We start from the raw sequence: 26,183 nt of genomic DNA, 5'->3' as shown, positions 1-26,183 counted from the left end.
TTAAAAACCCAATTTTTGTATATAATCAGAAGTTGAATAAATTTTATTACTGCAGTCATGTAAATGGTTTTGTTTATTACCTAGTATGTGCTGTACTGTTTTATATGAAGAGTGATTCAAGGAGGTTGTGCTTCAGTCTGTTCTTTCTAAGGCAATCATAATGAGTTCAAAACATATGGTATTGATTTTTGACAGTTCTGCCTCAAGAGCTATCATGAATTATTGGTTCTGTATTTTATTTTAGGATTTCAGCTTCTTCATGTTTTAGAAGCATGTTTGATGGAAGTGCCTGTGTCTCTCTGTAATCAGCCACGTGGCCTCAGGAGTAGGCATGCAGCAGTTGATTAAGTTGACATTTGGTATTAATAGCTTAGAGACTCTTTACATCATAATATGCTTATCCATTCTAGATTTTAGGTGAAGGTAATTTTGACGATGTTTTATAGCTAATAAGTGGTAGTGCTGGATTCAGACCCAGGCAGCCTGTCTAGAATCCCACACAATTAACCCCTCTCCTGTACTACCTCTAAGATGCTTGGCCTTGTTGTGTTTCCTCCATACCTTTACTTAATCTCATTTGTATCTTTTGGTAATAGGAGCCATGTATATTACCCATCTGGAACAGCAAGCCCTCAGCTTCACCTCTTATGAGCTGAGTCTCTTATGAGTTGAGTCTCTTATGAGTTGAATGACTTTAGGGAGTAATTTGACCTCTCTGAGCATCAGTTTATTCTTTTGTGAAATGGGGATAATAGTTCCCACCCTCCTACCTCCCTAGGTAGATGTACTGACCAGCTGGTTTTATTCATCCTTCTCTTTCCAGATATGGCATCTTGCCTGACACATTGTAGGCACTTTACAAATGTTAGTTTCTGTGCTCTCCTTCTCTTCTAGAAGCAGGACTTTGGTTAAGAGTTAGGTGTCTCATGGGATAATCTGAACAAGTCACTCCTTGGATATAGTCAGGAAGCTAAAATAAATACAGCAAGGGGACTACTCATTATATCCCTTATATCCTTCACTGTCATTCTTTTTTTCATGGTAAACAGAACTGAGCTCAAATTCTCTGGGGAAAGACAAAAGCTCTGTTCCTAGATGGAAAGGAGAAGGATTCCTACTACTTAATGGACCACAAGCATTCTTACAGTGTAGGATAAGAGCTGGTCACACCAAACTGCATGGACTGGGAGGACTCAATGGAAGTTTAAGATTTGTGATATTATGATTGTTATGATAAATAAGTTAAAAAGAGTAGAAAGCCCTTACAGGAATGAAGAACAGTGTCACAGGAGCAAAGGTGTGCAGGTAGGAAGGTGCCCACATACCTCGTGGGCTCTAACACTTATTTTCAGCCTTCTCTTCAGTATTACAGTAAAGATAGTCCACTAGCTGAACTGATTATATTCTGAAAAGCTCACAACAGGGAGTCTGAGTTCAGGACATCTTAGGAGGTGTCAGGGGTCCAGGCTGCCTCGCTGCCAGAATTAATAAGAATGTTTTGTGACGGTAAACTGAATCCACAGAGCCTAATACTTCTGTCTCAGGAAGTAGAGGCATTTATAGAATCTTACTTCTTCATTTTTTTTCAAGGCCTACTACCTAGGCTTTTTTCCTGGTCAACGAAGATTCTGCAGCTCAGCATCTGTCCCCATCTCTCCACTTATATCATCCTTGCCCCGGTGATTCCCTAGTTGCCAAATCTAATAGATATTTTTGTGTCCTTACCTTACTTGTCCATTCTGCCACATTTGACACTGCATCTACTTCTCTCTCCCTGAAACTCTCTTTCCTTATGTTCTATGATGGGGATTATCACATCGCAGCCCCACAGGCCAAAACTGGCCCTCCACCTGTTTTTGTAAATAACATTTTATCAGGACACAGCCATACTCATTCATTTACGTTTGTCTTTGGCTGCTTTCATACTAAACAGCAGAGTTATGTTCTAACAGAGACCCTAAGGCCTGCAAAGCCTAAATTATTTACTGTCTGGTCCTTTGTAGGAAAAATGTGCTAATCTGCATTCTATAACCTCATTCTCCCCTGGTTTTCTTCCTCCTTTTTTGGCTCTGCTGAACCCTTTGCTGAGAGAACATGTAAGAGCCAGTTCTAAGGTAAGATTGTAAAAGCTCTGGTCAAAAAATACTTGAAATATTGGAGAAACTATACCCCTTTCCCTGCTACCTGGTTCAAGAAATAGTGCCTGAGATTTCTTTTTAAAAAAATAGGAAGTTATCCTAATAAATATAATTGTTGTGAACAGATATGTTGCATTATCTAATACAGTTTTCATGACCAGCTCCATTTTACAGATGAGAAAACAAATGGAAGCACAGAGATTGCAGTAGCTTGCCTATGATCACACAGCTAAGAAATAGCCTGAGCGCCCATGCCCCTAATCACCACATCAGACTGCCTCCAGAGGGCACTACTGTTTCAGAGCCAGCACCAAATGAAAAGACAGATGTTTTTGAGCAAATAAATGCAGTGTGTGGGGTTGGGTGAGTTTTCCAAAAGGTTAGCTTTGCAGTTTTGGGATGCAAGATCACATTGGAAAGCTAGCGAAGCCTGGAGAAAAACACTCGACAAACCATGACTCTGCAGAACAATCTTATGACATCTAGAGAGCTCTGTGCCCACTAGCACAGAATGTGAAGCAAGTGCACACAGGATTAAACAAAATCAGAGCAGGTTGGCTCTTGCACTTTGCACTGTCTGTGGACGCTATTAATGAGTCCTTGGTGATTTGAAAACAGAGCGATGCCAGAAGCATATGAAGAACTGTGCACGGACTAAGGTTTTTCTTCTGTCTCCCCTATTGAATTCTGACCTTGTGGTGTGTGAAGGTGTCTCTGGTGTCTACCTCTATTAGTGGGACCAGTGTGTGTGAGGGAAGCTTGTTGAGCCTCTGCATGATTTTTAAGCCCCACTGAGCTGTCATCTTTGAGGAGGAAAAACATCCAGCATAGTGTTCCCAAAGTGTGAGGAGCCCCAGGGGTGTGTGGGGGGTGGGTGATGCATGTGGGGATGGTGGTAAGGCACAGGAAGAGCTTCAAGGGTGACAACAAATAAAGTCAAGCAAAGAATACACGATGTGTTTCAGGGAAAACACTTGGATTTAACAAGTAGCAGACGTGGGAGCAGACTAGGAAGTATATCTTAAGGACCTGAGGCCAGGAGCAACCTGTGATCCCCATGGTTGAAGGGAGCAGCAGGAACAGTTCTGTGGGCAGGGCTACAACAACACCACCACATGTACGATGTAAGGACCTCCACCTAGGAAGGGCTGTTTCCGAGCCTTAGTTACCTGGGAATCCAAAACCATTCTCGTCTTGCTTCTCAAGTGTAAAACTCATTTTGAAAAAGCAGCCATACAAAGTTATATTTTTATTATTTTATTTTATTTTTTTGCCTCTTTGAGCCAAATTTATGTACTTCGGAATTATTAAAATAGGGGATGTCATGCTAGGATTGATTCATTCTGCAGGCAAAATATTCATTTTTCAGGGTTTCTTTGGCCTAAAATTCTATTAAAATCCAAGGATGAAAGAGGACTTGGAAAAATTATGGCCCTCAAAGAAATTTTCTGTCCGGTGAGGGAGACAGAGACGTGTACCATCAGCTGTGGTACAAGGTAGACTACAGTGAGAACTGTGATCAAAGTACAGGGAGTAACAAGAAAAGAGGGAGTAGATTAACTCTCGCTCAAGGGATTTGAGAATGTTGTTTTCTTATCTCTGTTTCATTTCTTCATTCTTTTCCTCCAACTGCCTAAATGTGGATGTTCCAAAATTCTGCCTTTTCTTTCTTGTGTATTGACTCTGGTGGGAATCCTGACTATTCTCCTGGCTTCTCTTTTGGTCTCTTTGCTTTTTTAAATTTTTTATTGTGGTAAATAACATATAATGTGAGAACTACCCTCCTAAAAGTTGTAAGTGTCTGGGAAAGTATTGTTAACTGTAAGCACAGTTGTACAGCAGATTTCTAGAACTTTTTCATCTTCCATGAATGAAACTCTGTATCCATTGAATGGCAACGCTCTGTTTCCCCCTTTCTCCTGCGCCTGGTAACCATCATTCTACTTTCTGTTTCTAAGATTTTGACTACTCTAGATACCACATGTAAGTGGCATCATAAAGTATTTGTCTTTTTGTGACTGACTAATTTCACTTGGCATAATATCCTCCAGGCTTATCATGGGTTGCATATTGCAGAATTTCCTTCTTTGATATGGCTGAGTAATATTCATTGAATGTATGTACCACATTTGGTTTGTTCGTTCATCCATCAATGCATACTTGTTTCTGTATCTTGGCACTTGGGAATAATGGTGCAATGAACGTGGGAGTGCAAATATCTCTTTAAGACCCTGACTTCAATCCTTTTGGATAAATACCCAGAAGTGGGATTGCTGGGCCATATGGTAGTTCTTCTTTTAATTTGTTGAGGAACCCATATACTCTTTTCTTTAATGGCTGCATTATTTTACACCCCCACCAGCAGTGTACAAGGGTTCTAATTTCTCCACATCCTTGCCAACATTTGTAGTTTTCTATTTTTTGGATATTGGACATCCTCATGAATGTGGGGTGGTATTTCATTGAAGTTTTGATTTGTATTTCCCTGATGATCAGTGATGTTGAGTATATTTTCATATGCCTGTTGGCCATTTGTATGTCTTCTTTGGACAAATGTCTGTTTAAGTCTTTTTTTTTTTTGAGACGGAGCCGCACTCTGTCGCCCAGGCTGGAGTGCAGTGGCGCAATAGCTCCGCCTCCTGGGTTCACACCATTCTCCTCTCTCAGCCTCCTGAGTAGCTGGGACTACAGGCACCCTCCACCATGCCCGGCTAATATTTTGTATTTTTAGTAGAGATGGGATTTCACCGTGTTAGCCCAGGATGATCTCTATCTCCTAATCTCGTGATCCGCCCGCCTCTGCCTCCCAAAGTGCTGGGATTGCAAGCATGAGCCACCATGCCCGTCCTGTTTAAGTCTTTTGCCCAGTTTTTAATTGGGTTATTTGTTTTTTTGCTATTGTGTTCTAGGGGGTCTCTGTGCCTTTGACCCCAAATCTCCATGCCTGTACCTGGTAAACTCTACACTCATGTCTTCTGCTACTCCTCAGCTTGATCCTTCTGTCCAAGCAAGTAAACTGCTCCCCACTCCCTACTCCCTCACTCGGCTCTTGCCACCCTTCTTTTGGTTTCTGAAAGATACTTAGATCCCACTCTGACACATCTTAAAAATCCAGGTCAAGTTGAGTTTTCCATGAATTCTTCCCTGACCACCCAGCGTTTGCTCTCCCCCTGCTGGGGTCTCTAGTATTTTTCTCTGTTGCTTTTGGGGCATTTGGCAGAGACTGCTGCCATGCATTGGAATGGATATTACATGTGGTTATATTTTGTACTAACTGAACTGCCATCTCATGAAGGGAAGAGACTGTGTGTCCTCCAGAGGACCTTACAGAGCACCTTGCCATACTGTAAAGAGGCAGGAATCCTTAGAAAGGTTTGCGCATTGTGTGTTCTAGGTGTAGAAGACAGAACTGAACTTCAAGCCTGATGGTGCTCTGGCAACAGAAAGAGGACACGAGGGAGTAAAGTCCAAATTCACAGTCCACTGTCAATCCCAAGAGGGACAAATGAGCTGGATAGGGACAGGGAGGAAAGACAAAGGTCAGTAACCAGGACCTTTTTAGCAAGTTGGGATTGGAATAAACAAGCAGGTTTACAGGGGAAGGTCATTACTGTAATCTGAGGCATGCTTTGCTGGATTTTGGCAGGCAGGGGTGACCAGGTGTGTGCTGGGAGCCAGAGAGCAGCTGAGTTCACCTCACAGTTCTGCAGGTAGTCAGAATATCTGCTGATAGCGGGGGCCACCCATGTTGGCAGTCTGATCTTCTCTACTGTGAACACGCCATTCTGGAGAATTCATGGCTTCCAACCCTGGTATATCTTGCCAGCAAATGCTATATGAATGGTTAGTCCGCGACTAAGCTATAGGTCACCCAGAAGCCCCCAGGACAGCTGTCAGGAGGCCAAGACTCAGTATAAGGAGGCTACAGGGCAGACCACTGGGTTTGACATATAATGTGGCTCTTATGCTGACACTGGTACCCCATGTTTCTTGCCAGAGGCTGGCATACCATTCCCTCATGGAGGTCCTTCACCTAGTGACCTTCATTGCCATCTTCATGGGAATCCCCACACACCCTTACTGCAGTTGGGTTTTTATAGCCTCCAGGACCCTGCCTCCCACCCTGAGCTCCAGCATTCTGTCCTGATAATGTCATAGCCAGTTCTGGTCTTCGTGTTACTTCAGAGGGTTCTAGCCAGAGGACTAGTTGTGGGTCCCCATCTTGTACCTTTCCCTGAGTAGGTCAAAGCCTGCTCTCACATGAGTCTGGGGAAGCCCGGCAGCCTGGCCTTGCCTCTCCAGTGGGAGGGGAAATGAGGAGGGAGTAGGCTGTCTGAACTGCTTGTTATGCCTGACAGTGGACTCTCTTTCTGCTCACTGACCCTGAGAAACAGCTCTGTCCTTTATGGCTCCTCCTTGACCATCTCCCGCCCTCCAACTGTCATTATCCTGGGGCACTGATTTCCAAACCTGACGGGTATGGAGAATCACCAGGATGCTAGAAAAAAGAGGGCCCTATCTCTGGAGATTCTCTTTATTTAACTAGTTATGAATGAGGCCTGGGAATCTGGCACTTTTGTACAGCTGTATGTAAAAGATCTGTTGAGGATGAATAAGAGACTTAACTAAGTTGCTGAGTAAGTTTTATTTCCTTTTTTGTCCGACTCTGTGCTTTTTGGATATTAATGGTCACACATTGTTTTTAGAAATCAGAGAAAGAATTGATATCATTACAAAACAAAAAACACATCCTGAAATGATCTTTCAGAAACAATTAATCCTCTTAAATTTGTTCCTCTTTTCCGCAGGGGGACTCGATCTCATCTTCATGCCAGGCCTTGGGTTTGACAAACATGGTAACCGACTGGGGAGGGGCAAGGGCTACTATGATGCCTATTTGAAGCGCTGTTTGCAGCATCAGGAAGTGAAGCCCTACACCCTGGCGTTGGCTTTCAAAGAACAGATTTGCCTCCAGGTCCCAGTGAATGAAAACGACATGAAGGTAGATGAAGTCCTTTACGAAGATTCATCAACATCTTAAATCTGGATTACTACAGCCAAATAATCAGTGTTTTATATGAGAGTAAAGCAAAGTATGTGTATTTTTCCCTTGTCAAAAATTCGTTGAAATTGTACATTAATGTGAATACAGACTGCATTTTAAAATTGTAATTATGAAATACCTTATATAAAACCATCTTTAAAACCAATAGAAGTGTGAATAGTAGAATATTAATTAAAATGGAGGCTATCAGCCTGTGATTTTCAGCTTAACTTCCTGGTGTTAATGTGACAAGTTGATCTGTCTACTTTGCAGTTTAAGTTAAATATTTATGAGGAACTGTGCTCCGACTGAGTGTGAGAGGAAGGTAAACTCGCTGGGAGTGGACACTGTATTTCATTATGCCTGTCATGACCTGGTCGGTCCTGGCAGGCCCATGGAGACTTGGGGACTATTAATTTATTTGTTGGTATTTGCTTTGGATACAAAATTCCCTAAGAATATTATCTCACTTCATCATGACTTCCTTTACCCACTCTAGAATTTTATGTTGGACACTTTGTAGCTTTTGGTGGTTAGTGGAGGGAAACCTTTTATGATTTAAATACTTCCACTCCACTGATTGGTTACCATCACTGCATGTATCAGCCCTTGATGAGTTTAAGATCTGGTATCTTATAAGTTAGAAATTATTTCTGTTTACTCATGGTTTCTGCTTTGGAAATGAAATTTGCTGTGGGTTGAAAGTTGGCAGATGGCAACACAGCTAGGGAGCAATAATTTTGTTGTGGGGAGGATTTGGTCATCTCCAGAAACCCAGGAGTCTTAATAGACATGGCTGTCTTACTCACACCCCACGTCCATCCTTTCACCAGGTCTTGTTGATTTTGCCTCTGAAATGCCTCTTAAATCTATTCTCTCCTTTCAATTGTCCTGTCACTCCTTTTGTCCATCCAGCCTTTTAGCATTTCTAAGCTGGACTAGGCGAGAGTGTCACACCTGCTTCCCTTGGCTTCCATCTTGCCTCTTCCAGTTTATTTCTCAAGCTGCAGTCAAACTGATCTTAGAAAGCACGAATCTAATCATGCAGCACCCCTGACTAAGGTCTTCCAGTGGCTGTTCAGAGCCTCCTGGGTAGCAAACAGATGGCTTCTGTTGTATACAAAGCCCCTTAAGAGAGGTCTCATCTACTTTTTCTAGCCTCTTCTCTCCCATCTCTCATATTCTCCTTCTGTAACACTGACTGAGCACTGCAGGCTTCTTCTGCCCTTTGCACATAGTAAGCATGCATTTCTCTCTGTCTGAAATGCTCTTTCTTTTGTTCATCTAGAAGACTGTTTTCCCTTGAAGACTCAGCTGTAGCATCACCTCTTCTGTGAAGTCCTCTGTTACTTTTTCAAGCAGAGTGAGTGTTCCTTCCCTTGTCTGAGTGGCCTTGGCCATTGATCTGCTTATCATGTTGTCTTACGTATCAAATTATTTGTTGTCATATCTGTCCCCTTCACCATACTGTGAGCTCCAAAGAAGAGAAGTGATCTTTATGCTTCTTATGCTTAGTAGACAACTAGACATATAGTGTGTGTGTGAGAGAGATAATTTTTTAATGAAATAATTGAATACATTGGAAGTGTTTCATTCAAAATACTCATCCATTATTCTTTGGATAATAGCATAAATTTGATGTTTGATGTACAAAAGTAAAAACATTTGAAAAATATCAGGCTGAATATGGATTTGTACAATATAATATGTATGATGAGGAAGGGGAAGGAAACCGAATTCCCACAAGCTGTGAAGTCACATTATTGTACTGGTTAAAAATATTGTTAAGTATTATTTCGACTATAAGGTTAAAGTGAATGTTAATGTAGCTGACGTGACTGTTGGTCTGAAATGGTAGAGCAGTAAAATTCCTGACCTGCCGCAGGTCTAGAAAGTTTGGCATTGTTGAACTTAGTCTATGTTATTCTTCTATTAAATGAGAGCATTTAAAAACCACTCTACCAGCTCCTCAAGTGCAGACAGAATGCCGAGTTAACTGGCCAGAAAATGCAGGGTGCTGAGATTCAGGAAAGTCAGAGGGCCACAGAGTCTCTGGCCTGAAAAGTGAAGCACTGCCTAGTGATCAGTAATGCACAGTAGTCTTTGTGCAGAGGATATTGGAAGGGAGAAAATGCCCCTATGATGTAGGTGATGACAACACTGTAACTCTGATTAGGGCATACACAGAGGCTGAAGACAAGGCCTTAGACTCAGGAGGCAAGCACTTCAGTACAGGCTAACATGAAGGAAGAATGATGAGTGTCTCAGATGAGGGGACAATCTGAGTAGAAGAGAAATAGCAACTAGATCTGAACAAAAACAATTTCAAATATTGGGAAATTGGAAATATATCAGGGCCCCAACATAGGTCTGTGTTTGCTGTACTATAGAACTGTGCTTAATTTAATTAGAAAGTAAACTATATAAAGTTCTAGTCAAGAGCATTATACACTTAATCACAAAGTCTTACTAACTAGGAGATTGATAAATGTGTCTAGGTGTGAGTGTCTTGCTGCAGACAGTTCCTGGTCCCAATTTTTTTTTTTTTCTGCAGAGATCATTGAAATTCAGTTGATCACACTGCTCTTTAGTCATATGTTTACATGCTTAATTTCTCCACTACCCTATGATCTCCTCAAAGGCAAATTCTCTGCCAAGTTCATGGTTTATTCCAGTATCTACCACAGACACACAAAATAAAGAGCCAATAAATTCTTTTTTTAATTGTTCCAGCAACATTTATTGAATATATAACTTTATGTCTGTTATAGATTAAGTTCTCCAACATATGTGAATCTGTTTGCTGGCTTACTTCATTGTCCCTTTGTTATGTTTTTCTGTCTCAGCACCAGCCCCACATTGCTTTAGTTCTCATAGTTTTAAGTGTTGATGGCTATGAGGGTAAGCCTCCTTCCTAATTCTTCTTCAGGAATGCCTAAGAGCCAATAAATTCTTGATGAAGGAATGAACCAGTTTGAATATTGCCCTGCCTGTGCTGTGCACTTGCTCGTTTTTATGTTGGTTGCTGTTTGCTGCTGAGATTCTGTCCCCTTAGCATTGTCTCAGGCTTGGATTATCCCAGAACAAGTTTTCTATTACTGCATTGCGTTGTGTTGGGCAGTCCATGTGTGTGTGTCGCATTGTCTTTCTGTGCTACTTTTCCTTCTTAGTGCTCTCTTGTTTACTTTTCATGGTTGCCTTCTTCCTTTTTCCTGGATGATTGTAGACCTCCTGCCCTTTAATTGTAGTTTCCAATCCCTGTAAGCACCTACCCCCAAATATGTTTATTTATATGCTTTAAGTAATAATAAATTTTTCTGAGTAATAACATACACATTATAAAATATACACACAAGAAATATGAGATAATGTTGAAATAGAATATATGATATATAATTTATAATATACTTGTTTATATATATTTTATACATATATAAATAAGTGTAGTATACTCATTTTTAAAAAGAGCAATATGATCAAGAGCAGCATGAGATGATGTTGAAGTAGAATATGTTATATATAATTTATAATGGACTTTTTAAAAAAGCGATATTTTTTAAATGAAATTTTTTGGACATTTACTATTTGTGAAAACCTTATTTTAACACCTTTTGAATGATTCAAAATTCTGGTTCTAATTTCAGTTTATTTCAATATTTGGTGTTAAGGGCTGTTAGAGCTGAAAAAGATACCTTCTAGAGAAGCAGATTCAGATGGAAGGAAAACTATACCTACTAAAATTTTCAATCCTATTTACCAATTTTGCAAAGATAAATTTTTTTAATTTAAATCTAGCTGGTAAATACCCATTTTCTTGATGTGAATCTGTCATTTTTCCATGTTAATCAGAAGGTGCTACACATTTACTTTGTTAATAAGTAGGGGCCGGAGTTCGAGGTTACAGTGAGCTATGATTGCGGCACTGAACTCCAGCCTGGGTGACAGAGCAAGACCCAGTCTCTAACAACAACAACAACAACAAAAATACATAAAAAACAAATAGGTTCGAAGCTTATTGAAATTCTTTCAAAGATTTTAAATCAAGTTAGAAAAACTCTGCTTACAAGTTTTTTAGTTGTGTAGATGTGAAAGTGTTTGTAGGTGTCACACTATTAATAGTTTTTGGCAACATAGTCATATAATGATGAAAATATTTCCAAATAGCCATTTTTATATGCAGTCTTCATACTACAGGTCTCTGAAAGTAGTTCCTTTCTGTCTCAGTGATGAACTATAACTTTCACTCTGAAAATTCAGATGAGATGTATTTATTTCTTTGAAGTTTACTAGTGGCCATTTACAGTCTCAGAAAGGTCAGAAAATATGGAATACTTGCTCTTTGTGCAAAAAATACACATAAAACTCATATTTAAGTTTACAGCTTGTGTTTTTTTGAGACAAGAGTCTTTCTGTGTCCACCCCCCACCACCCCAGCTGGAGTGCAGTGGCGTGATCTCGGCTCACTGCAACCTTTGCCTCCCGGGTTCAAGCGATTCTCCTGCCTCAGCCTCCCAAGTAGCTGGGACTACAGGTGCCCGCCACCATGCCCAGCTAATTTTTGTACTTTTAGTAGAGACGGGGTTTCACTATGTTGGCCAGGCTGGTCTTGAACTCCTGACCTCATGATCTGCCCGCCTCGGCCTCCCAGAGTGCTAGGATTATAGCCGTGAGCCACCACACCTGGCCAGTTTATAGCTCTTTTAAAAGTACTTTACCTTGAGATGATCAGAGAAATTTAAGTGAATCAAAGTATTGTTCATGGGTACCTCCTATTGCATCCCAAAGAGTTGTAAATATTCTACTACATGTTAAAGGTCTTAATTTTATAAAATTCACATCAGTGATACTGTTAGCACAGGAAGGTCTTGCCTGCGAATTATTTAGTAATGCTATTGCTCAATTCTTAATGTGGAATCCACCATCTCACATTTATATATATATATATATTTAGAGACAGAGCCTCTGTCTGTTGCCCAGGCTGGAGTGCGGTTGTGTGATCTTGACTCCCTGCAACCTCCACCTCCTGGGTTCAAGCGATTCTCCTGCCTCAGCCACCCGAGTAGCTGGGATTACAGGAGTGTGCCACCACACCCAGCTAATTTTTATATTTTTAGTGGAGATGGGGTTTTGCCATGTTTCTCAGGCTGGTCTTGAGCTCCTGGCCTCAAGTGCTCTGCCCACCTTGGCCTTCCAGAGTGCTGGGATTACAAGCGTGAGCCGCTGTGCCCAGCACACCTTTAAAAAAACATTTCAGTCAAAGTAGCCATCATCCCATTAGGGATTAGACTTAGTTTGCTCATAAAACAAACTTGTGTTTTTTTTTTAAGGTAGATTAATTTTGAGAAATATATCCTCACCATTTCATCGCTACCTTAATGTCTTTCTTCCTGCAGTGGTACTGTAAGAGGAGACATGTTGGAAACATCTCTCCTTCTACTCAAAACCTCACGCCCTGAAAAATTTATTCCTGTACTTATTTCTTCAGATTGTCAGCAGTGTTTTCTACTTGTCATCCAATAGTACTTCCTGACAAAAAGATACATCAGGGCCTTTTCCCCCCTAAATTGTTTCACCAGTATTTCATCCATATTTCCATGGCATGAAGAACAAGTATTTTTTAAATGGTATGTTACTTTTTGTCTTTTGCTATTAAGTGAGAAAACTTTTGAAAGGTTTATAAACATTTATGACTATATTTAGTGAGCATTGCTTAACAAGTATTGGAGTTAGTATCTCATGATGTTAAGTATTGCTGAACACATTGTGGAAGTTTGTCTCATCTTCTGGATCTGTAGCATCTGCTAATTGTGATGGCTTCACACTTTTCATTGTGTGTATCTGAAGAGTGAGGTTCATCATTAACCATGGTGAACACAGATACCTACTTTAAAAAATCTTTGTGATAATAAATTTTTTGGCTGACTTCTTGGTAAAACTTAATGTTTTTTCCTGGCTGATGAACAGCTTGCACCAGGAACGGAAGTATCAGCTAGTGTTGTCATTTTTGCTTGCATTACAGGCTGAATATCTCCTCTCTGAAATCTTGGGACCAGAAGTGTTTTGGATTTTGGATTTTTTTGGATTTTGGAAGATTTGCATTTATACTTACTGGGTAAGCATCCCTAACTGAAAGTCTGAAATCTGATATGCTCCCATGGACATTTCCTTTGGGTCTTATGTTGGCACTCAAAAAGTGTCAGATTTTGGAGCATTTCAGATTTTGGCTTTTCGATTTGGGATGTTCAGCCTGTATTACAGTTATCCTTGTCTGCTGTTTCTTTGCAAGAATCTTTTTGTTTTTGTTTTTGAGATGGAGTCTTGCTCTGTCGCCCAGGCTGGAGTGCAGTGGCGTGATCTAGGCTCACTGCAAGCTCCGCCTCCCGGGTTCACGCCATTCTCCTGCCTCAGCCTCCCAAGTAGCTGGGACTACAGGCGTGTGCCCCCACACCCGGCTAATTTTTTGTGTATTTTTTTTTTTTTTAGTAGAGATGGGGTTTCACCGTGTTAGCCAGGATGGTCTTGATCTCCTGACCTCATGATCCGCCCACCTCGGCCTCCCAAAGTGCTGGGATTACAGGCGTGAGCCACCATGCCCGGCCACAAGAATCTTTTTAAGCTACTTGTCCAGTGGCTCGGTTTAGTAAAAACTACCTAATAGGTAAGCCCCTGTGTCTGGGCACATATCTAGGAACTGCAGTACATCTCAATATGCTGAAATCAACTAAACACCCCTCCCACATTATCTAACTCCTACACCCCTGCCACTTCCCACCACAACTTGTATACTGTACCTGATATAAGACCTTCTGATTTGCAAGTGGAGGGGGGTGCTGATGTCAATCTAAATTTTAACTTTTAGCATAATGCAATTTCTTGTCTTTTAAAGATGAAAAGTAAATATTAATAGAGGTTCTAATGTCTTCCTCCCAAACCCCAGTGGGTCAGGTTCACTGGTCACTCCATGGTCACTCCACTTAGCAGCTCTGCTTGAGCTACAGGGTCATGAACTCCATCAGTCTCTCCTCTGTTGTGTGTGCTGACTGTGTCTGTGTGTAGCCTCTTGCTGGTACTGGCCTCCCCAGGATTTCTTCATCTTTCTGGTCCCCCTGTGTCCCAGTACAAGCCTCTTTGTCTTCTGTCTGAGTGCTCTGGTTGGGGCTGTTACTTTGCCCACAGTATTTGGGTGGAATAATTTCTTTAAGTTATTCTTTTAAGAACAGAGTGCCTTTAAGACCCCTGTCACCTAGGAAACAACAGATCCCTTTCTTTTGGGTCTTTCCCTTTCAGACTTCCCCTGGCTGTCAGGATCTATCTCTGAGTATATCAAAGGATTTCCAAGACTAGATTAAAAACTAGAAATACTTTTTAAGTCCCCTACTCTTCCCCTTCCCATTTTCTGCCTCTTCCCATCACCAGTTGCAACCGTTTTTTTATTTTATTTTATTTTATTTATTTATTTTTGAGACAGAGCTTCGCTCTTGTTGCCCAGGCTGGAGTGCAATGGCGTGATCTCAGCTCACCACAACCTCTGCCTCCTGGGTTCAAGTGATTCTCCTGCCTCAGCCTCCTGAGTAGCTGGGATTACAGGCATGCACCACTGAGCAAGGCTAATTTTGTATATTTAGTAGAGACAGGGTTTCTTCATGTTGGTCAGGCTGGTCTCGAGCTCCTGACCTCAGGTGATCCGCCCGCCTCAGCCTCCCAAAGTGCTGGGATTACAGGCGTGAACCACCGTGCCTGGCCTGTTTTTCATTTTAATATTGAGGCTTATGATGACAACAGACCACATCATTGCCAATGAAAAAGATATCTGAAGGAAAACCTGTTGTATTTTATTGCTTTGATTATTATGTGTCCCATGAATGTCTTATTTATCCTTTTAGTCTTAAAACAGTATGTTTAAAAAGTACACTTTCAAAGCAAATTGTTGTTTCAATGGTGAGTCAGATCCCAAAGAGTTCACTACTATAAATGGCAAACATTTGGTTTATCACCGAGAAATAATCTCTTCAGGATTGAAATGCAAAAAGTGTTATTTCCTCCCAAGCTTAGAGATAAAGAATACTATATTATTCGGAAGATCTGGGTTGGGATACTGTAGATGTTGACCATGTAGAATGGATACATTTCTGTAAGTCCTAAGTACTTGCTGTTCCTCAAATCTAGGGGTAAGATAAGATATCAAGTCCTACTCCCTGTAGGTATACTTAATGTAAGAACCAGAGGACGGTAGAGATTAGTTATCTGTGTGACCATCTCCTCCAGGCCATCCTCCATACTTCCATGATTATCTTCATAAAACATAACTCTGCCCAAGCCACCTACCTGCTTAACAGCTTTTGATGGTTCTCTATTGCCCAAGGAATAAAGTCCAAACCCTTAGCTTGCAGATAGGGCCCTTTCCAGCCTGGCTACAACCTTGCGTTCTCTCTCTCTCTCTCTCTCTCTCCTCCCCCATCCCCATTTCTCCCCACCCTCCTCCATGCGTGCGCACGTGTGCGCAAACACACACACACACACACACACACTTTTTATACCCTTCAGACCAATAATGCTAGGTACCAACAATGTGGGGTAAGAACTAGATATATACAATTGAATATGATAATTAGTCTATAACTAGAAAAGTGTGTTAACAGATAGTGGATGATTCGGGAGTGGAAGAGTCAGTGAACCACCAAAATATTCTGGAAAGTGAGTATTCACCTTTATTGGCACGTGGATCACCTGGGGATCTTGATACAATGCAGATACTGATTCAGTAGGTCTGAGGTATCTAGGGTGGGGCCTGAAATTCTGCATTTCTGACAAATCCTGGGTGCTGCTGCTGCTGCTTGTTGTTTGCTGCCCACTTTGAGTAACAAGATTCTAGGGTGCACTGTCCAATATGGAAGCCCTAGTCACATGGGACAATTTAAACTTAAATTGATTAAAATTAAATAAAATTTAAAACTTACTTCCTTGGTAAGCAGTTAAGATGGTAGCCACATCTTAACTGCTACATAGGCTCATTTGGCTAGTGCCTACCATATTGAATAGTGCTCTATTTCTATCATCGCAGAAAGTCCTATTGGACAGCACTGTTTTCTAGAGCACTATTTTTCAAACTGTTTTCTACAGACTACCTCTTAAATCAGAATCTCTGGGGATGGGGGTTGGAAATTTGCATTTTACATAAATACCCCAGGGTGCCTTCAGCATGTTAAAATTAGAGGAACACTTCTATAGGGGATCTAAAATCTGCTGTCCAGAGGTAAATTTAATGTGAGAATAGGCAAATATCACAGACAGACATGGGGCAGCTCAGCTTAAATTGGAATACCCTCTTGCCAGCCATGAGAATCATATCCAGTTGTCTACAGGTGCAGCAGATTTTGTCTGGCAGAGATGACTTCTGACACCAAAGCTACATAGGCAGCCTGGGCAACATAGATCTTGTCTCTACAAATTTTAAAAATTAGTTGGGCATGATGGCACCTGCCTATAGTCCCAGCTACTCAGGATGCTGAGGTGGGAGGATCACTTGAGCCCAGGAGGTTGAGGCTACAGTGAACTGAGATTGTATCACTGCACTCCAGCCTGGGCATCAGAGTGAGACCCCATCTCAAAAAAAAAAAAAAAAATGGCTACATAGGGTGGAGGAAGTGTAGTCCTCAAGCCAGTGGCTTTCTGCAGGTGTACAGCTGGTCCCAGGTGTGTTCTCTGGTCTCATATGCTTTCTTGTCCTCCAAGTGCTAACATCTGGTGAGGACCACAGCCTATATCTGGTTTCAAGGATGACTCCCAATCCTGGAAGGTACAATCAACTTATTCTTTTTCAGATCGATTGGATCTGCCTTTCCTGCCCAGGAACATATCTAGGGAAAATCTTTTCATTTTTTTGTCACATTTCAGATATAAAAAGAAGTTCCATTTTCAGGGATCAAAAAGTTCAGCCCAATCTTAAATCAAAATTTCATTTTCTTATCCAGCTTTATGCTTGTTTCTTTCTTCTATGTCCCCCTCCTCTCTCAGCTCAGATGTAGTCTTGGTGTGGAATTTCATTTTCCTTGCTCCACAACCTTTCTTCTGGCTTTGAAGGTTCTGACAGTCAAGGAGAAAGGCAAAGCCACCTTGAATCAGTGCTAGTATAACCTGGCCATCAGTGCCTTCTGCGTGTCGAATGCCCGGCTGATTTTCTTAGAGTTCCTGTGTGGTTTTTGTGGAGAACCTCTGCTGGCACTGTGTGTATTGTACCATTCTCTAGCTTACTTCTGACAGTCTCTGCTCAGATCCTGCCCTGCAGAAGCACACTCCTGAAGTTTCCTAGCCCAGCTGGCAGCCTTCTTGACCAAGTCCTTTCAGGATGACTTGAGTCTATTAATAGTTCCACTTGAGTGACTACTTGACTAAATAGGTAATTGGCTGCACACCAGACTGGAAGTGTCACCTGTTCCCATGCTACTCTTGAGGGCTGCTCCAGACAGTCCACAACTGTCAGAGTTCTGCTACTTCCCCAAGTGCTGGAAGTCACATGTCATGTTCTCCCAGGAACTGCTGCTGCTCTCCTCCCAGAGCTAACAGTAGCACCAGGGTGTCTGATTCTGCCAGGAGGTAGATTCCTCTTTTGGCAAACACTTCCATGCTCTGAAGGAGCCTTTACTTGGCGTGGAGTGATGGCAGGGAATCGTGGGGAGGGGAAGGAAAATGTCACAGCACCCTTACACTTATAAGTCCTCTTTCTTCAAAGAGTCTGCTTAATCTCTTTTTTTCTAATACAGCCTGGAGAAGGATGGTGGCGGCGACTAAAGAGCCATTCTGGCTCTCTGTTGGTAAATCCTGCGTGGATGTGTATGTTGGACACCCCTTGTCCTGCACCTGCATCCTTTCAGACCACTTTTTTTCCCTCCAGCCATTGGGTACAGCAGACTGGCTGCATACAGGTGAAGCCAGACAGCAGTTCTCCTCACCTGCATGATTTTCAACCCTGGAATGTCACATCTGAATGAGACCCTTGCAAGGACCTTCTCAGTCATTCTGGTGCATGTACAAACCTGGAAGTGTGTGGTAGTTAACACCTCAAGAGGTAATGAATGCTTGTCCAGTGTGGATTAGAAGCCAGTGGATAAATTATCTTGTCTTCCAACCCTTTGGCAGACAATTCCGAGGTGTATTCTCCATCATTCCTGAGAGGATTGTCAGGCTAGTAGCAGCAAACTTCTTTGCCCATGGTGGCAACCAGGTGGATAATTCACCCTCAAATTGGCCTTCCTTCTGTTTCTGTCTTCCCAGTCCCCACTCCTGTTTTTTGGGGATCATTTCCCAAAATATACTTTCTGCGTGCAATTCCTTGTCCCAGGCACTGCTTTTTTGGGGACCCAGTCTAAAACAATATGTTCATTACTTCTCTTTAGAATATGGTGATACTTGTCATTTATTGTCCTTGCTTTGTGGAAAATTCTAGACCAAAGGAGAAGTCCCATCTAACATCCTTCTGTACATCGTTACTGGAAATGAAGAGCTGACAGTCATAGACTGATTGCCAAGCAGAACCCCACACGGCTTAACAGCTCGCACAGCGTTCCTGTTGATGTGAGTTCTTGTTCTTGTTCTGGTTTTTGAATGGGGGTTAATGTGAGGTGGATGGATAAACCTTGATTTAGATGTTGAAGAGGGTCTCTAAGAGCAGGAGGTATATTGGAGTCTATAGTCTAAGATTGCTTTGTATATATCAGTTATGGTTCTTTGCTTCAAGCAAAGACTAAAGTAAGAAAAAAGAGAGCTATTGGAAGGAGGACTAGATGCTGTGGCATGCCTCCCAGTTCCTCATTAGGACTGAGATATGCTCTCCTCCAGCTCCCAGGATGTTGGCGGCAGGTAGCTCTGAGCTGAAACCTCCCCTGCAATTGTCCTTGGCTAAAGAGGGCCACCTTGCCCAAGGTTACAGCCCCTTCTTGGTGGCAGCCTACACCCAATACCTGGTCATTTTGGAGGTGCAAAGCCTCCATTGCTTCAAGGCAGGACACCTCTGAAGGGCCATCCTAGCTCCAGCTCTCCAAGAATTGGCTGAGGCCTATGTGCAGTGCACAGTTTCATTTCAGGTCCTAGTCTCTGCTCAATCCCGCTTCCTTTTCTCCCTCACAGGTGTTGTTGCTGAGAGCACTTTCCAGTAATCTTTCTGCACACAAATCACCAGCTCAGTCTGTTTCCTGGGGAACTTGAACTACAACAGAATGATACTGGGGAGTTTGCAAAATCAAACTAAACATAGGCAGCAGGAAGGACACAAAGCAGGGGAGCCCCAGAGATCTTAGTGGTAGAAACTTTTAAACCTCTTAGGGTACCACCAGGGTATCTCTGCTCAATATTTAAATCCCTGGAAGGGAGCCTCTGATTGGCCTTGTTTGGGTTGGGAATCAGGGCCCTGTGATCAGAACTATCTGGGGTGGTGGGGAGGAAAGAGAAGCAACCTGTGTCTTCCAGACCATGGTATCTGAAGTTTTCTTGGAGGAAGTCAAATAAATATGTGGGTTGAAGATGGGAGCTCTAAGCAGAGGTTGTGGTGGCTCATTTAAGATCACACATTGACAAAGAGCAGAGTGGTGTCAAGATTCTGGGACAGAGGCAAGTTAGAAATAAAACTCTTGATGTTTTTCCCAAGGTCCATCATACAACTGAAATGGAAGACCATGGCTTGCTGACCAATTCTTGCTCATTTGGGGTTACTTTATATAGGGGGATAAGTGTCCCTTCAGGTGGACTGAGAGTCACCAGAAGATTTAGTGGAAGGACCCTGCCTCTGGGGATGCATATGTAGCCGGTACTAATGAGTACTTTCTATGTATCAGAAAGCCACCAAATATCACTCTTCCTCCCCTGAGTTCAGAACCACCTGACAGACAGACACAGGGGTCATATGGGGCTAGGTGGAAAGATCAGCTTGATTGATAATGGATTGGTGGATGTAGCCTGGGTATACAGCTTCCTAGTACTAGACTCCTGCATCAGAGACATCCATTCTCCAACCAGTCATGAGAAGAACTAGCCAGACACCGTAGGCTTTCTCATTAGGGCAGGAGCTCAGCTCATGGCACGTCCACACTGAAAGAATGAGAGGAAAAAATGAATGGAGAATACAGGTGGTATTGAAGAAAGAGCACTCTTCCTGTGGGGGGGTCAGATCCAAAATAAAGAAACCAGATGGGGCTGAATCTAACATGCTCTGCTCCTTCTGTATAACTCACCACCCAGAGTGAGGAGGAGTGAGGGGAGGAGGAGTGAAAGGACAGGTGTGTCGCTCTGGCCAAAGTCCTTCCATGTGCTCACATGGAGCTGGGGAAGAGGAAGTGTGGAACAACTACTTTCCATATATTTACATATATTAGCATACCTAGTTTCACAACACTATGAAGTATCACTGTCCCCATTTTATAGAAGAGGAAACTGAGGCCAAGGCCATCTTCCAAGTATGTGCTGGCTTGGGATTTAAACCAAGGAACTAAGTGTCCTCTGATCTGAAAGCCCATGTTCTTTTCAGTGCCCTTTACCTGGTCCTCATTTGGAGTGCAGGGGAAGGGGAGGACTCCTGCCTCTCTTCTCCAGCCCTTACAGGGGTCCTGAAGCTTCCAGCTCACTTTGGGCCTGGTTGCTTGAGTTATCTCATGTACCTGAGTCCACAAAGGCTTCTATGGGAATGTGACAGATTTGAAGGGGCAGTCACTGGGCCCATACCAGGAAGGCTGGGAATAGGGCTCCTTTCCTGTGGTGCTTAGCATTGGTCTCCCCTGCAGGACCTATACCCGCTTGCTAGACCAGGCTATCCTCACATGGCCAAAGAGGCTGCCACAAAGGCCTCACCTTGCCTCCCACCAGGACACCCTGGGCCAGGGCAAGAGCAGCTGCTTTAGCTCAGCCCTTCAGGTCAGGTCTGCAGTAATCAGCTCCTTCCAAGGAAGGGCTGGGCCCAACGGGGTCTCTATTAGCTTAGGCATGCCCTTTAGGCTTAATTCTCTCTGATTATGAAGCCCCAAGACCCAACCCATCCCCAGCTGGCTAGTCTATTCTGTTGGACTCTGACATTTTCCCCAAACCTGGCTTTTCTCTTGGTTTCCTTACAAGCCTTTGTGTCTTCACCAAGTTGTTACATTTCTTGCGTTTTCAGTCTCTGCAGATGTTCCAACCACTACACATCCCCCTTCTCCCCCTCCATACCCATCTTCCTCTTCCTCTCTCCCTTTATCCTTCTGTGTCTTCTTCCTCCTCTCTTCTTATTGCTCACCCCTGACCTCCGTCTCGACCTTCCCCTCTCTTCCTCTCTAATCCTTCCCTTTGAACCCCACGGAGATAGGCCTGTCTGCAAAGGAAAGATCTTTGTCACGTGATTACTAAATCTCCAACATATTATTTGGTAGAAGGCAGCCCAATAGGAGTTTTCTTCTAGGGGCAAAGGGGCTATAGAGGATTTCCAAATATCATAGAAAATCACCTGAGGACGCTGAGCTCAGGGCAGCTGCAGCAGGGGTGAAGGTGGGTCACAGCCCCCAACCCCCATGGAGACGAAAGTTAACAAAAGGAGAGGGGAGAGTTCCATACCTCATTTTATTCTCTTGACAGTTTTGCCCAGAATTACCCCTGTCTGTATTATTATCACTTGTAAAAGCATTTTTTTATACCATTTAATCTATCAGCCTTTTATTAAAGCCTAGATAAAAGTAGGAAAAAAAATCTCATCAACATCAGCCACCAGAAGGGAAATTTCAGAGACTGAGATGATCAGATTTCCAAGTTTATTGAAAAACCTATAGATAACTGCATGGCTGCTCATGCTATTTTATAAAACAAGTGCAGCCAGGCGAGCCATTTAATAACGTGGGAATTGTCGGCTGTGCGGATAGTGGACAGAGCATAAGCTCACCTCGTAAAGGCGTAGGCTCTCGCGGAACACTGTGGCACACTGTGGGCCGGCAGCACAGCGTGACTTTGCAGACTGAGCCTCCCAGCTTCTTGGGAGCCGTCCACGGTGCAGCCAACCACCATGGGACACGGTGCCCAGGTCTTTCCAAGAACAGTAGAGCCCACACTTATCCCCTCCCATGTCAGCCACACTCTGGAGCTCACATTTGGAGTAGGGACAGGCTTTCAAAGGTATTTAATCTCACCACAATCATGAGATAGGTATGAAAACCCTCTTTTCCAAATGAAGAAATTGACCACCACAGGAGGGAAGGAACTTTGGTGAATCCACAGAGTGGAGTGGCAGTGCTAGGGTGATTACCTAGGGGTCCAGTTCCAGTTCCTGTTCTCCTTTTGCTCCATTGGGCTTATCCCATCACCAAAAACAGTCTAGAGCCGGAGATGTTAAAGAAACCACCATTTGACCTGCAGGGTAAGTGTGTGAGAATTGGTGGGTGGGTGGGGATAGGGGAGTCAGGTTTGGGCAGTAGAACGGAGGAGTAATGTATACTCTAAATAGGTTCATTTCCTGACTCCCCCACTTATCTGTGTGACCTTGTATACATCACTTAACTTCTCTGTGCCTCTATAAAATGAGGAATGATAATAATATCTACCTCATAGGTTTGTGGTAAAGGTTAAAAGAGATAATGGATCAAGCATTTAATACAGTATTGTAAGTTGGATAAATGGTATAGAGTTGGGCCCACTTTTGGAATCAAAAGGAATTTGTAAAAGTGCCTCACACGTGCCTGTCCTGTAGAGGTGAGCAAGTATTTTAAATCCCTTCCAGATATCTTTCCTGTGGCTAAGAATCCTTATAGGCACTTGGGGCCCCTGCCTTCCCTGCTGTGGACTAGGATGCCTGTAGGTACCAGGTTAGAAGAGCTGCTTCTTGGAATTGCCATGTGACTGTACAATGTGCTATCTGTGGCCCTGCCATTGACTCACAGTATAACTTGAGCTGACCTCAGTCTTACCTGGTTGGGCCTCTGTTTCCTTAGTTATAAAGGGATAAGGACAGAGCTAGGTTTGAGGAAGTGTAGTTTGTGAACTTCTACATCAGAATCAACTCCATTGTTGATGGCGGAAAAAGTTGATTCATGGGCCTTGCCCCAAGTTGGCTCAATCACAATCTCTAATGGTGCTCTAGAACGTATATTTGTGAAAAGCCCTCTCCACTTGCCCCATGCCCTGGCCTAACTCTCAGAGATTCTGATATAATTGACCATTAATACATAATGAAAGTAAATAATGGATTAATAAATTAAAAATTGATTTACTTTTTATCTTTGGTTGTTTTTAAGATTTTCCCGTTTGTTTTTGTTTTTTAGCAGTTTTACTACATGTGCCTAAATGTGGTTTTCTTTGAACTCCTCTAGGGTTCATAACAATTCTAGAATCTGTGATTTGATACCTTTTGTCAGTGTTGGAAAATTCTCAGTCATCATCTCTGTAAAAATTGTTTCTGACCCATTTGTTGTTTTCCTCTCTGGGACTTCAATTACATGTATGTTGGACCTACTTGCCATGTCCCATTATGTCCCATACATGCCCCTCTACTACCACCTGTATTTTCCATTCATTTTTTCCTCTCATTCTTTCATTGTGGATATTTTCTATTGACCTATCTCTGAATTCACTAATCTTCTTATCAGCTGTGTCTAGTTTGCTATTAAACCCATCTATTTAGTTCTTAGTTTTAATTATTGTATTTTTCAGTTCTAGAATTTTCATTTGATTTTTTAAAATAGATTTTAACTCTTTGCTAAAATTAATTTCTTGGACATATTAATCAGTTATTTTGAAAGTCTTTGTGTGATCATTCCAACATCAGAGTCTCCTTAGAGCTTTTTCTTTCTACGTCTTATTTTTTCTCTTGGTTTCTGGCCTTGCACATCTCCCAATATGCTTCATAATTCATTTATTTAAAAAAGTTTTTTTTTTTTTTTTTGAGATGGAGTCTCACTCTGTTGCCCAGGCTGGAGTGCAGTGGTGCAATCTCTTGGCTCACTGCAACCTCCACCTCCTGTGTTCAAGTGATTTTCCTGCCTCAGCCTCCCAGGTATCTGGGCCTACAGGCACATGCCACCACGCCTGGCTATTTTTTTTTTTTTTGTATTTTTGGTAGAGACGGGGTTTCACCACGTTATCCAGGATGGTCTTGATCTCCTGACCTTGTGATCTGCCTACCTCGCCTCCCAAAGTGCTGGTATTACAGACGTGAGCGCCACCACACCTGGTCTTGTTTTTGTAACTTTTTATTGAATGTCAGGCATTGTGTATGAAAAACTGAAGGGAGAATTTGAGCCTCTGGATGATGCTATTTTCCCCTTAGAGCATTTACTTCTGCTTTTGGAAGTCAGGATAGGGGCAGATTGTTATAATCCAGCCTGGGATTGAGCAGATTTGAAGCCAGGCTTTAGTCTTTGTGAATACTGGCTTATTTGGGTTAGTCCTTATTCCCAGGCTTCAGGAGTTCCTTCTGAAAGCTTGGGTTGCATATCAGGGCCGCTCCTTTTTGGTGATGGCTGCACTATTTTTGTTTCCCCAGGATGGTGGGGCAGCAAAGCTCTGCTTAGCTTTGTAGCCTCCTGGCTGCCAGTTTCTACTTCATTTCTCCTCTTGGCTTCTTCATTGATCAGTTTCTACAAAGCACAACTTCTCAGCTTTTAAGTTTTTCTTAAGAATCAACAAATGCTTTGAGGCAAAAAGCTGTGCCAAATATCAGGTTCAGTTCTGTGCTTTCTTCCTCTGAGATCTTGGTGCCTTAAGACCTCACCACATTTGATAGCTCTCTGATGCATTCAAACAGGGCATTTCTATTTGTTCTTGGTAGTAGAGTTGATCTGAATATATTAGCCTATCAAAGGCAGAAATGGAACTCCCTGATAATGGTTTTTAATCTCTTTGGGTGATTTGAATGTAAGATGCACTGGACAAAATCAACTCCTTGCTACATCATAAGAACCACCTTAGGCTGTTGTTTAAAAATGTTGATTTTTCTGGTCCTATCCTAGATGTACTGAACCGGAATTTCCAGAAAAAAAAGACGGATTTGTTGTGCTAGCAAGTGCTTCTGACAAAGGCACACTTGAGAAGCACTGAATAAGTGGATCTTTAGAGTCCTTCTTGCTCTGGTTGCATATTCTGGTGGCCCTAGTGACCCCACCCACCCAAGGATCCCTGTATATATAGCGGCAGGAAAGAGCCTGGTTATTCTGATATGCAGAGGGGCAGCATGCTGCCTTTACCACCACCTTTGACTTTATTTCGCATTCTGTAACTCTCTCCAAAGAGAGAGTGGTAGCTCTCTTTGCTGAATTATTTCTAATTTTTCCATGGACATTTTAATCAGAGATGAAAAATGACTGGTCTTTTGCTAGCAGTTCAATCTAAGAGGAAGGTATTTGCCTCTTAGAGGTACATTAATTTGCAATGGCTTTCATGCAGAAGGCAGAGGGATATTGTGGAAAGGGACTTGGATTCTGGGGATCAGGTATAAGCCCAGGGTACTTGGCTTGGGAATTGTAGTAGTCACTTGCCCCTTTCCTTCCTCCCTCCACTAATGTAACACTTTTCCTGCTTGAGGGTATCTCCAAATTAGGTTCTTTTCCAGCTACCAGTGGTAGGACTAGAGTGCAGTTCTGACCCTGGTCTCTGGAACCCTTTCTCACCCCTGCTGGCTCCTCTCCAGTGGATTCCCCACTGTCCTGCACCAACTCCCTCCCCTTCGTCTCTCACCCACCTCCTTTTCTCCTTTTCTTCTCTTGTCCTTCCCTTCTCTTCTCCTCACCTCCACCCCAATCTTCTTTCCCCCGTTCCAGAATCAGAACAGAGGCAGTAGTGTCCTGTTGTGGACCCTCCCTCAACTGCTTCAGCCTTCTCCAGGACCAGCTGTCAGCAGAAGCGGAGCTCATGCAGGAGGGCAAAATGGTCCAATTCCTTTTCTCAGGGCTATCTAGCAAGACCAGTTCCTGTGGTTCTCTCTGGCTCATGTGAGGATGCTTCCCACTTTGGAGGTCTATGATTGTCCTAGTCCATGGCTGCCCATTAACTGCTACTCAAAT

General features: G+C 42.6%; 1 protein-coding gene across 4 annotated transcripts in view; it reads left to right on the top strand.

The window, feature by feature from the left end:
• Window positions 1-9,900, top strand: part of MTHFS (methenyltetrahydrofolate synthetase) — a 56,729-nt gene extending 46,829 nt beyond the window's left edge. For all 4 annotated transcript variants that reach the window (XM_054451303.2, XM_054451304.2, XM_054451305.2 and 1 more), the window contains exon 3: window positions 6,947-9,900. In XM_054451303.2, the coding sequence (XP_054307278.1) occupies window positions 6,947-7,179 (233 nt within the window). In that variant the 3' untranslated portion in view covers window positions 7,180-9,900. The remainder of the gene's footprint in view (window positions 1-6,946) is intronic.
• Window positions 9,901-26,183: the final 16,283 nt, after the last annotated feature.

This window comes from Pongo pygmaeus, chromosome 16, assembly GCF_028885625.2.
Source record: "Pongo pygmaeus isolate AG05252 chromosome 16, NHGRI_mPonPyg2-v2.0_pri, whole genome shotgun sequence".
In the NCBI taxonomy this organism is placed as follows: Eukaryota; Metazoa; Chordata; class Mammalia; order Primates; family Hominidae; genus Pongo; species Pongo pygmaeus.
This window is presented reverse-complemented; position numbering and strand designations above follow the sequence as displayed.